Raw genomic sequence first — 13,249 nt, 5'->3', positions numbered from 1 at the left:
AGTGAATGTTCTCCATTGCAAATAGACTGTATCTTGAGCGGTTTACTTTTGCACCGTGGGGTCATCCCATGGTTGAAAAGGCTGAACAGAGCTGGTGGTCAGCTTGACCACTGGTGCCACGTATAGTTAGCTTTTATTTGGCTCGGGACTCTCCTGTGACAAAGCTTTTCTCTACTCTCCCCTTTCCAGATATAGCCAGAAGGCAGCGAGGAATGGCATGAAAAATCAGTTCAACCTCCACGAGCTGAAAATGAAGGGCCCCGAGCCAGTGGTCAGTCAAATCATTGACAAACTGAAGCACATTAACCAGGTAAGTGATACATTGGACAAAAATGGAAATGGGAAAAAATGAGGGAGAGACAGTATCTGCTGTTCCAACTGTGTTGCTGCATTTTCGTCAAAGATTCTTTCTGTTAACAAGGACTTCTGACCCTTGTTTCTCACCCCGTTTTTATTTTGTTTTGTTTTATTTCATTTTATTAAGTTTACTTATTTAGTTTTAGTAAGCTCTGTGCCCAGTGCGGGGCTCGAACCCATGACCCTGAGACCAAGGGTCGCACGCTCTTCTGACTGAGCCAGCCAGGCGCCCCTCCGCTCCACTTTTAAATTATGAAGGTAATTTTGTAATATTAGAGAAAACTCGGAAAACGGAGGGGAAAATATTTCTCACAATCCCACTACTCTATCCTGTTTTCATTTTTACCTGTTCTTTTCTAATATTTGTTCAGAAAACCACAGTCACACAGACTTTTTACATAATCGGAGCCGCACAAGTGATTTATAGTTCTTAAAATTAGCACTATATTGGAAGCACTTTTTCTTGTTGTGACAAATCTTCATATTAATCATTTTTTGTGGCTGCTTAAGATTTCTTTAAGTATTCATCATATTTAATTAGCTTGCTTTTGCTGGACATTGAGATTGCTTCAGATTTTTTACCATCATAAATAAAGCTACCTCTTCACGCATGGTGCTTTCTTCCTATCTTAGATCATTTTCTTAAAATATTGGAATTACCGGGTTAGAGGATGTGAGCATTGTAGTACATGTTTCCAAATTGCTTTCCAATGGGGAGATATCAGCTTTCACCGCCACTAGGAAGATACTAGAAGACCAGCTTCACTGCACCCTTGCCAACTTCTGACTCACTGCCATGCACAGAGACACCCACAGATTCCCTTGACCTGTACACAGAGTTTTTCCTCTCATGAGGCGTTTAGTAACTAAGACACAAATAGAAGTTAGTCGTACCATCTGCTTGTGATTGCTTTGTGGCCACAATAAAAAAAAATGCCACCCAAAGTGCCACCGTTTACCAGAGTGACAGTGTTCCTGCTCCGTGATCCATGGGTGGGAGGGCCCTGGCACCCACTGACTTCTATTTGTAGCTTAGGAAGAACTTTCATGCGACTAAAATCCTATGCAAGAACAGAGGTTTCTGTATGAAGACATTGGCATGGTTTTGTTTTTTAATACGAAGGTTAGCAATGACATTTTTGTGGTTCTTAGAAAATGTTAGGAAGGGCTTTCTAACAGTGGTATATTTCACTGCAAATGGCTTTGTGAAAATATTTACAACACACTTGGGTGGGACTCCTCCAGTGCCCAGTAATGTGCTCTGTACCCAGTGAGCACTTAATAAATAGTCATCAGCGCTGCTAAGCATGTGATGATGACAGTATTGGCCTAAAAGATCCTTCTTTCTGTGACATCACAACCTCGCTACGTTCTATGAAGCCTGGTGAAAGGTAGTAGGATTCTTTCCAAACGCATCTCTGAGGGGGTCAGAGCACAATGTAGACCACTTCCGGCTGGACACCGAGGGCATGATGTGCTTTACCTGGGGACAATAGCAGTATTTGTCCTCTGAATGATTTCCAAATGATCTCTGACCAGCTGTGTCTGGGTGGCTCCACTCAACTGGTGAGGTCCCAACACTGGTGACGCCAAACTCTCAGGCGCCGTCACTGTGCCCCTAATCCTAAAAGAATACTATCAGTAGATCTCTTCGGTCGACGAACCTTAAGGGACACCTGCTATGTGCTCAGCCAAGTGCCAGGGGCTTTGGGATTCACAAGAAGTCTAGTCCTCTGTATTCACAGCTTCCTTGGCGGGGAAGCCCAAGCACGGAAAGTGCTTAAAGGTAAGAGGCAGCCCGTGATGAGGAGCCAGAAGAGGGTTTTTGTGCGCCGGTTCTGGCTGGGTTGCGTAGGCCTGAGGTGGGCCAGGCTAGGGGAAGAAGGAACGCACAGGGGGCAAGTGCCAAGAGCTGCCATAAACAATGAGTGTGCAGAGACAAGAGAGGGAGCAGCAGTCCCAGGAAAGATCAAGGGCCCGAGCATGGACCTCCACCATGGTTAAAGGGAATGCTGTGTCAGACATGGGCTCCTATGTGATCCAGTGGTCACTAAAAATACTTACAGCCTTTCGGCAAAGACTTTGCACGTTTGATATTAATCCTATGGGAGACCGTGTGGGGTAGTGGGAAGAGCATGGGCTTTGGATCCAGATGGATCTGAATTTGGCCGTGGATCTTACTAGGTGTGTAACCTGGGGCAAGTCATTCGACTCGAGCTTTAGTTTTCTCCTCCGTACTATAGAAAGATATCAAAACCTCTCAGAAGGTTATCGTGAAGATTCGAAATTTTATCTGTCCCCCCCGTTGTAGAAAACTTGACTAAATGACACGTGTAACGTATTTTATATATTCCATATATTTTTCATATATACACAAATGTATATAATTGCATGTGCATGACAGATAATACGTGGCAGTTAAGACTATTATAATTCAGGATTTCCCCTGTAGGCAGGACTTGAGTTTGAAGGGGAGCGGTATTCCAGTACTTTTTGCCCGTCTAATCTGCTCCCCCAATTTGTGTGGTTGTCGATCCCTTTGGTGTGTCTCTTCCTCCTCCGTACTGTTTCCTTCCATGCCTTTCCTCTGACTTCCAGCCCACAAGAGCTGAAACCACTTCATAGGTAGGGAGGTGTATATCGTGAGAGTCGAAAAGTCACCTTTACAGTTTCTTTCTCCCACCTCTGCAGTAAATGCGTATGTGAACATTTTTGGTTCCCTTGCAAATACCATTGAGCAACCAATTAATTCTCATTGATAGACCAGTTTTACCTGTTTAAGTAGAGCTGTTAAAATTGGTTGGGCTCCAAACACCCACACTGAGTTCTTCTTCTCATCTGTCTTGCTTTACATGGCAAAACACATTTGTTTTCAGACCTTCGATAAAATTTGTATTTTGGCTGTGATTCAATCTGAAAGTGAGACATTTTAGGAAAGTCGAGGAAGAATGTTAGGATGGCAGTAATGACGGCGAAGAAGATGATGATGATGTGTCATATCTGTATAGCGTGTAGGCATTTTTCAAAGTGATTTCTTGTTCTAAACGTCTAACTGGTTACATTGGGAAAAGCGTTCAGCCTGGAACAGTATAAGATATATATAGTACGGTCACAGAATCATTCTTTTCAAGAACTCATTGTGACCTTTGGACATTGCCTCGTCCTTACTGACCCTGCGGGGTAAATGATAAATAATCTTGGTCCCTTTTTGTGGCTAGGGAAACTGAGGCAGCCAGCCAGTGAAGGCTGTGTGGGCATGCTGCCAAAACGTCCAGCGAGTTCAGTTGAAAACGCGATCCGTCATCCAGATGTTGCTTCCCATACGCTGCCAAACATCTGGATTCACTGAATGCCTCACTAAACTGACCTAAAGTTTTAGTGATTGGAAGCGGGGAGCGGGGGTGGGGGTGGGGCATAGAATCAAGTTAACGTGCCCAGGTTCACGTGTAAGTGAGTGGCGAGTCCCGGAGTACAATGTTGTTTTCCTAGGCCCCCCGCTTGGTGCCGTGTCTATGAAACTCCAGTAGGATGCTCCAAAAGACGCATCTGTAGATGCAGGGCCACTTACTTCTGTCTGTCTAGGTAGGTATGCCCGTGTGTGTCCATCCAGATGGACTGCAGCTCGGCCATTTATGAGCACTTCCCGAAATAACTCTTCGCTTTCTCACATGGAAATTCTCAGCTGCCTCCTTTCAGGTTATACTTGCTGTTGATAGCACTGGAAATAATATACTCACTAAGGGAATAAAGTAACATTATTTCCAGATTGACAGTCCCGTGGTGTGACCTTGAGGGGATGGGTTCAGGGTCAGGCCTGGGCCCCTTTCCTGGGAAGGCCTGCAGGTGTGGAATGTCCTCCCCTCCTCCTTCGAAGCCAGAGTTCATGTGTAACATTCCCACGATTGGAAATGAGGACCTTTTTATTTCCTTTTCGGTTTCCAATTTGTGTGAGGATTTATTGCCGTGTGTTCGCAGAGGAACTGGATGCTTTTAAGGCCTCGGCGTCAGTTCTGAAATTTGCTAGGCCCTGTTACTTTCAAACAACAACAACAACAACAACAACAAGTTTTATTTTTGTTAGTGTTCTGCTCCAAGGCTCCTGTGTGGAGAGAAGACCCCCCAAACACCAAGAATGATCGCAATACCTTCTTACCCCAGCGATATTGTGGGCCATTTGCCCTCTAACCTAGCCTCGTTGGGGACGTTTTCTCTCTCTTTAAGAGTAGCTCTGTAGTTAGTGCGAATTTAGCAGTCCCTAAACCGCTGTCAGTTATTGTTCCCGAGGAGAATCTAGCTGTTTATTGTTTGCCGCCAGTTTCAGTTCAGGTTCAGATGAAATTCCAGAAATTGTTTCCTGCCTGTTGTAAACAGTCGAAGCCAGAGCAGTCAATACCTGCCCATTTGGTGTCTGAGCTTTTCATTCAGAGCTGGATAAAGTCTCATCTGTTCGGGATGGCTGAAATGTCCTGCTGAATGGTGGGGGAGTGGACGAGGTGGCCTCTTAAGATTCCTTCCAGCCGTGTGATTCCGTGATTTGTAGCTCAAGGTCAGCCTTTAACCCAGCACCCTCTTGTGAACAAGTCTTGTGACTTTATTCTCTGCTCTGCCGCTCTTTTTAAAACACCCTGTTCCCAGGTCACCCCTTTCTACTTTGTAACCTCTCATCTTTTCAGAGATTGTTCTCTTCCCACCAGTCCTCCAGCCTGGGCAGATGGAACTTCAACTTGCCCTTCCCCCCACCCAATTCCTCTGTCCTACTGCCTTGTTCCCGTTAGGCTATGAAAGCATCAAACTATGAAAACACGTTTGCATCCATCACCCCTAAGGTTTCCCTCCTCCGGGGCCAGATGGGCGACCTGTCTTCGGATCACGTGAGCCACGTGACCCCATGCGAAGGATGTCAGTTCCGCCATGTAATTGCACTGCACAGTTCAGTTTGTAAAGCTCTTTCACGTACGTTAGATACACTGATCTCCACGATGGCTCTGAGAAGCAGGCCTTATTGCCTACATTTACCAGATGAAGAAACTGGGGGCCCCGGAAGGGCTAAGTGACCTACATGTAGTAAGTGGTAGGCCTAGACCTACGATCCAGGGCCACTGATTTCAGTCTGTGCGGCCTTTCCTTATACTTCTTTAAGGCCACAGCACACCTTGCTCTGGTTAACGAGTCTAGACAAAGAAGATGTGCAGGAGTACAAGTCACTGAAACTCTTTAATTTGTCTGACAATTTCCGAGTCCCTAATACAGTAATTTCCATGGTTGAAGCTCTGAAATCACCGGCAAAGAAAGGATGAGCGTATTGTTTACCAAACTTCAATTAGGAAGATTCTGCAAGGGGCACGTGGGTGGTTCAGTCCGTTAAGCATCCGACTCCTGGTTTCTGCTCAAGTCACGAGCTCACGGTTCGTGAGATCGAGCCCCACATCAGGCTCTGTGCTGGCAGCATGGAGCCTGCTTGGGATTCTCTCTCCTCTCTCTCTCTCTCTCTCTCTCTCTCTCTCTCTCTCTGCCCCTCCCCCCGCTTGCTCAGGCCCTCTTTCTCTCTTACAAAATAAATAAATAAACATTAAAAAATTTTTTAAAGAGGAAGATTCTTTGAAAACCAACCACCATGCTAGATGGTGTGGAAACAGAGACACTTTGTGATGTGGCTTGGAGTTATACACAGCAGACAAACTTTCTATTAGCTGTCTCTGATTTATAAAATGAAGTGAAACGGTCAAAAAAATGTAAAAAGTGAATCAGACAGACAGTAGAATTTCTCCATTTCCATCCCCCTTGGCAAGCCCCTGAAAAGTATTTTTAAGGTGCCTGCCAGACCACTCTGTCATGAAAAGACACTAACTTTTGAAATAGAAAGTTAAAACTTTTAATAAGTTAAAGAGTAAAGTTGTTAAGTGTCAGAGAACTACCCAGGACGTTCCTTAGCATGTGATTTAAAAACAAAATCTTTACATGAATCTCAGGCATGGTAGAAAACACGGAGCAACTTTTTTCATAGTCTTCCCACAGTAAAACCAGCGAGAGTCATAAAACACTGGCCTCGTCCCATGGTTGCTAGAAAAGCCAACATTGATCTAAAATTTCAAAATAAAAGGAGAGCCCTTTTGAGAGTCAAATTTAAATAAAAGGCCTTTCCAAATGGAATTATGTCCCAGTGTCTGTCACACTTAGCGTGGCAGAACTTTAGTAATGGCCATTTCCATATGGAGTCAGAATGTGTGTGTGTGTGAAAGACAGAGTGTCTACAATGGCATGTTAACAAGAGCCAATGAATGACTTCTGAGTTACAAAAGGACAATGTGAGTTGGTCTTTAAATACCAGACCTAGACTCTGTGGAGCTAAACATCATTTCATGAAATAAAAGGGAATTAGCCGATGCATTCCAAAACACATTTATCATTAAAAAATCTTCTGTCATTTTGCTTAATAGCCTGAAAAATAATTACAATGTCTGGTGGCTTTGGGGAGCATGTGTTTTTAATATCTTAATTACCATGTACAGTTTAATAACCCTGCACCAAGAAGAATTCCCAAGTATTTCGTAGTAAGTTTTTTGAAAACGAACCCTTTGCTATATTTAGAATCTAACAGGATTAAAGGTACTTAAATTAGGTCATGTATTTTAGTCCTTGCATATTAAATGAAATTACTCAAAAATGGAAGATGAGTCAGGGGTGGTGAGCCAAAACCTTATGGGTAGCAGTGTTGTGGTAATCTGGACTTAGCAATGAAGGGAAAGACATTATCTTTTTCCATTGCAGTATATTGTACTCTCTTGTGAGTGTTTTGTTTTAGTTAGAAGTATTGGACATGTCAGCTATGGAAAGACAAGCTCTGCTACATATGACGAGATAATTCTATCAAACTACAAAGGTGACCAGATTTACAAAGTTAGAGACAGAGTTCCAAAATATCTCTGAAATCCATAAGGTCTCATGTGCTGTTTACATTTACCTGCTGGCCAAATGCAACACATTTTTAAGAGCAAACGGTTGTTCTCTACCTCCCCCGCCCCCCGCCATAAGCCTTCACTATAAGCAGTGTATCAGTAAGTGCACATTCAAAGACTATTCAAGGAATTCAGAGATAATTTTTTACCTAGATGTATTTATGAATACGCATCTTGCCTCTGGGCTGTCAGCACCTTAAATCTGAGACCATGCATATAGTTCTCTGTTTCGTATAGCACCCAACATCGTATCATGTATAGACAATATGTATGATATTTTATTGGTCAACTTATTCAAAGGACTCAACCTTTGCTGCTCAATTGATTTCCTAATTTAGATTCAATTTAAGGCACTCCTCGCATTCAATATTAAACCAGCTTCTGTGCCAAAGGACAAGTTTACATAAGTGCAGGGTTGTAGTTAGCAGGGGCCTTTGGGTCATAGGGTCCAGCACTCTGATTTTACAGATGAAGAAATTAAAGCCAAGAGAGAGAAATGACTTGTCCAAAATCATACTGCCAGGAAATGGCAAAGCTGAGGCTGGGAAATGAACACGTCAGTATGTTGCAGTGCCATTGCTCTGGCTTCCAAAGGCTCCCGTGTAACATAGAACATTCTTGCAGGCACGCAAGCACACTTCCTTACGCAGTACTCCTGAGCATGGCAGAAGCCCATTCTTCAGCAGTTTCATCTTTGGAACCAAAAGTAGAAGAGCATGAGGCATGACCTTGCTAATTATTTACCTCCTATTATGATTAGTAACTAGCGCCTGGTCACAACAAGTACAGATTGGTGCCCGTCGCCTCACTCAGCCCACGTACCCGTTGCGTGCACACCACGGTTGGAGTGGGGGTGTCTGCTGGGGGTCACTGAACCCAAAGCAGGCAGAGTCAGCGAGACTCGTCCGCGGCCTCATACCCACCCCCAGAGTCGGCCTCGGGCTCCTGTCTACACCCAGGGCTGGTCGTTCTGGGACTCTCATGCTCTGGATCTCAACTCCTCCAAGCTTCCTGGGTGCACTGTACTCATTTATCTTAGTGCCTTCTCCCTCCTTCCAGAATGGCAAAATTAGCATCATGTTAGTCAGTGGGCTTCTGTGCCAGTTAGCTCGGTTGTTCAGGCAGTGTATTCAGATTGTGTTCCATAGGGAGTAGAGATGTGGGAGACAAGCTGTGGGGGGGGGGGTGTTCTGAGTCCCCATTCCTATTTTAACCAGCGCAGCTACGTTTTTAAAATCTGCTTTACATATCCGTCTTCTGAGTAAGATTTCACTCAAACAAAGGGTTCCAACTGCTAACACAATAAGACGTGCCCTTGAAGCTCACATGAAAGGTTTTCTCCCATATGAGCCTTTTTTTTTTCATTAGAGCATTCGTGCAACAAACGTACTCCTGCGTGTAAGACAGTCAGAGAATGCCTTCCAGTCCCCATCAGCCACTTCTAAAATGAACTGTTGGTTAAAATGGGGACCAAACGGGAGAGTGTGAATGACTAGGTGGAGACATTATTCCTACTGGCAGTGATGTTCCTGTTGGAAGGCCCACATCCTTGTACTCGTGAGCCAAAAGTATCTCCTTAGAATCTGAAGACCGGACACATCTCTGTTTTCCTTGCACGTGCCACTAGGATTCTGCCGATGGGAGTGAAACTACACAGGGCAGGCACTTTTGCCCCTGGGTGGCAGCCTTTTGTTCGTTGGCTCAACCGAATGTGTGGCCTCAGTCCTGTGTGCGCCCGTGGTTATTTGAGACCTAACCCTGTACTGTAAACTTATTTGACACGTGACCAGGGATGTTTCCATATCCTGTGTGGGCTCGGTGTTAGTACTTAGTGAAATGTAAAATAATAATAATGGGGTCAAGTCTGTATCCCTAGTTGTATGCTTGCCTTAGATAGCAACCCTAGTGATTTTGCATAGCAACTGTTAAGTGGAATGTTTCCAGCAGATTTCTAACTAATGTCAAAGTGAAAATTACATTTTTATTAATATGCACTGCAATAAAATTGGATAGTTTCCCAATAGGGTTTAAGCATGTTCTTATTTGTTTAATTAGTTGACTTGGATATTATTTTCTTCATAGGCCATATTCTACGAAGGCATCACTTTTCGGAGTGATATCTATTCTGTATCATGGGCAAGCAGTTGACAAGAGCAAACAAAGCTAAGAGAGTTACTCTTGTGGTCTGTCATAAATAATGAGGCCCAAGTTCGCATCAGTTATATCCCAGGGCACTGAAGAGTCTTTTGGTTATTATCATGGTATCACCATTAGCAAATTTTTAACCATCACGACAAATAGGAGAAGAGCCAAAAGACTGGAGAGAGACCTGGGTTTGTACCCTTACCTTTAATAAGGGGTAGAAATTGAATTGTGAAAACCACAAATCAGGGAGCCTGGTATCACATCTTGGCAAAATTCTAGACAAGATTCTTGGAGAGCATGAGCTTTTAGAAGCCACTGTGATGATTCCTAAAAGCCACCGTGGGCTCACTCAGAACAAATCAAGCCATTGCCCCTGACGTGTGCGTGCGTGCGTCTGATTTTACTACATCGGGGAATGGCAGAGACATGGCGTACCCACATTTCAGCAAGGTGTTTGACAGAGATTCCTGTGATCCTTTTTAAACAAGCGACAAGTGATGTTGGCTGAGTGATCGTATAGTTCGGTAAATGTATAGCTGATTAACTATCATATCTGAAGAATATTTTCTTAACATATCAGTGTCAACCTGGAGAGAGGCTTTTAGTTGTTTGCTTTGTACTTGACCCTTACTGCCTAAAGTTTTTTACCAGTGACTTAAGACAGGGAAGGCATAATTTTAATATTTTAGTGACAGAATGAAGCTAGGTGGGGTTAGCTAATACATCGATAACACGATCAGGATCTAAAAATATCTCAGTGGGCTGGAATGGGAGAGAAAACCAGCAAAGTGAAGAGTTACAGGGATAAATGCAAACAGAGTGTTACATGTAGATTCACGAACATGACTATGTAAGCGCAATGGGGGAAACCCAGCTTAGTAAACATGTTTGTTTTTTTCAATTATGATGGAAACAGCAATAAGGAACAATGAAACCTTCACTGACCCACAAGAATATATCTCTCAAATATAGCGATCACTTAGCAGCTCTTTTGGTGTCGGGGCCATGATTGGTGGGGTAAAGGGGGACATATGTGTATGTGTATGTTGGGGTGGGAGGGGCGGGGCATGGAAGTGAGTGGCCCGTGAAATATTCTTTATCCTGTTTAAAGGTTCAAAAGGACTGGGGAACCTGGGTGGCTCAGTCGGTTAGGCATCTGACTTTGGCTCAGGTCGTGATCTCGCAGTTCATGGGTTCAAGCCCCGTGTCGGGCTCTGTGCTGACAGCTCAGATCCTGGAGCCTGCTTCGGATTCTGTGTCTCCCTCTCTCTCTGCTCCTCTGCTGCTGCTCTCTCTCTCTCTCTCTCTCAAAAGGAAATAAAAATAAAAATTTTTTTTTACAGGTTCAAAAGGACTGTTTTGGGATGGCAATGTTTACCGTTCCACATGAGTTTTGGTTAAACCAATACTATCTGCTTTAGTTGTTAAGTCTTACTGGTGTGTGATTTAGAGTCATTGTAAAAAAAAAAATTTGGGAGCCATGGCACGGTGTAACCTAGTTTGGGGAAAGTACAAAGACCTTAGAACCGAACATAGATTTATGTTCAAACTGCAGGTACGTTACTTTGTGGCTGCCTAGATTTAGGCCAAATTGTTTAACCTCCCGGTACTCAACTTTCCTCATCTGTGAAATGGATATACTACGATCTGTCTTGCAGCGTTAGTACAAGTGTTAGAGATAATGCCTGTAGTAACACTCAATACATTGTAGCTACTCTTTTTCTTCATATTATAATGGTATGAAGAGTTAGCATAAAGGAAAGTCCATGAAGGGAGCGACCTTTTGAGTGGCTTGATTCTCTTTGCCTCAGTTTATCAATTTCTGGAATGGAAAGACTGCAACTTTTCTAGTTTAGATTGTTACTTCAATGATTTCAAATTCTAAATATAATAATCCAAATCCTAAAGATTCTTGGAAAAATATATCTAGCCAACCTTCGACAGATTTTTGAACTATTTAAAGTTTAGTTTGGCTCAAAGTAACTGAATGGAAAATTAAGATGATAAATGTTTTAAAATTTTATATATGTATATATATATATATATATATATGTATATATATATATGTATGTATATATATGAAGGAGTGTGTGTTTAAATCAAGTTCTTCAGATTTTCCCAAGTCTGAACTCTGCCCTAAAGTGGGGGATCTATAAATAGGCAGTCTGCCCTTAGAGTGCAGCTCTGAGATCTTAGCACATGATCCCCAAGTCCCATTTTATCTTTAGCCCCACCAGGACCTTTCATGGAAGGATGGTATTGAGTGAAGATACTTCAGAGCTATAAAGTCAGGGCAAGTTAATCTGCATTCCTTTTGCATTTTGCCCTCTGGTTGAAGATGGTGAGAGGTTCCTATATTTAAAACCCGGCTGACATGATATCCTTATTGGCAGATGCCTCCCAGGAGGTATTTGGAATGATTTGGAGCGGCATATACTATGTTCGTGAGCGTGTGTGTACTCCACATGCCGACAGGACAGAAAGAATTCACAGGGCTTGGGGCTACTGAGCTTTCTCGAGACGCCATCACTCTCAGCTGTTGGGGTGATGTCACAGATGCCAGGAACGCTGCCTAGGCCCCAGTGCCCGGAGCTCTATTTTGCACTGCAGAGCCTAAGGCAGACAGGACCCATTCCATGGGCTCCGCCATCAAAGAACTTTGGAATTTGTTAGCCACAGGCTGGGACCAGCAACCACTTGTCGTCTGGGCAAAAGGAGAGCCGCCCCCTGCTGCCTGAGCCTTTGTCCCTGCCTGGGATACCATGGAAAATGGGGAAGGAATCCAGACTCATTAATGAGCTAATACAAAAGATGAAGCCAAGCCAAAGGCAGTTCGTTAAGGCTGCATATGGATTCTCGAAGGCGGTTGGAAGGATCTCCAGATCGGAACCCAGTGGCGCTGTTGCCTCTGTTTGCCAGACCCAAGTAGAGTATCCCTGTGGGGAGCCATTTCCATATTGCCGATTTCTTCTTTAGGGAATGCCAGGCCCGGAGCTGTCACATACCAAACTTGGTTGATCAATAAATACAATCTGTTAACCCACCAGACAAATGATCGTTAAAGCCACCGGTTTCGTCGTCAGATGCTGCGGTGCAGCTCAACTCTGAGCTTCCACTGGGTTGCATGGCTTTTGTTCTTGCCTGTCGTTCCTGGAAGTCGCTTAAACCATGACTGCTTTTTACTTTAAAGTTGTATTTATTTAAGTAATCTGTATACCCAACGTGGGGCTCGAACTCACGACTCCAAGACTCTAAGTCGACCGACTGAGCCAGACAGGTGCCCCTAAACCGTGACTACTTCTGTGATTCCTTTCCAAATTGAAACTCATTGGGAAAAAAAAAAAAAGTAAAATATAATGCGTATATATGATATGTAGTTTATATAGTATAGGCCATATATAAAATCTCCTCACCATGTATTTATTTAGCAGTTATTTATTGAATGTCCACGTTGCATATAGTGCTGAGTTTGGTGGGCTCTGTGGATAAAGACAGAGAAAATCTCCCCATACACATTTATCGTCACCTGCGCATATATCGTTACCGTTTGTATTCGTTTCTTCAATATTGAGCGGCTCTGTGTGCCAAGCGGTGATACGGCCAACTTCAGCCCAATCCTTGCTTTTAAGGAGGATGAGGAAAACATCCTACATAACTAGAATCCAAAGCCTAGAGTAAGTGTCCTAAGAGAAATAGAAACCAAGTACTATGCAAGCCCTGAGAAGGGAAGGATTAATTCCCACCAAGGGAATTAGACAAGACTTCAAAAATAGGTAGCCTTTAAGCCAGGC

General features: G+C 43.6%; 1 protein-coding gene across 1 annotated transcript in view; it reads left to right on the top strand.

Moving 5' to 3' along the window:
* The window catches only part of GPC3 (glypican 3), a 420,774-nt gene that overhangs the window by 320,220 nt on the left and 87,305 nt on the right, over positions 1 to 13,249 (top strand). Inside the window, exon 6 of the mRNA XM_019426957.2 lies at positions 190 to 310. Within this exon, the coding sequence (XP_019282502.2) occupies positions 190 to 310 (121 nt within the window). The remainder of the gene's footprint in view (positions 1 to 189; positions 311 to 13,249) is intronic.

Source organism: Panthera pardus, unplaced genomic scaffold, assembly GCF_024362965.1.
Source record: "Panthera pardus isolate Hobbes unplaced genomic scaffold, ASM2436296v1 HiC_scaffold_27, whole genome shotgun sequence".
Taxonomy (NCBI): Eukaryota; Metazoa; Chordata; class Mammalia; order Carnivora; family Felidae; genus Panthera; species Panthera pardus.
Note: the sequence above shows the minus strand (reverse complement) of the source record. Positions and strands in the feature narration are given on the sequence as shown.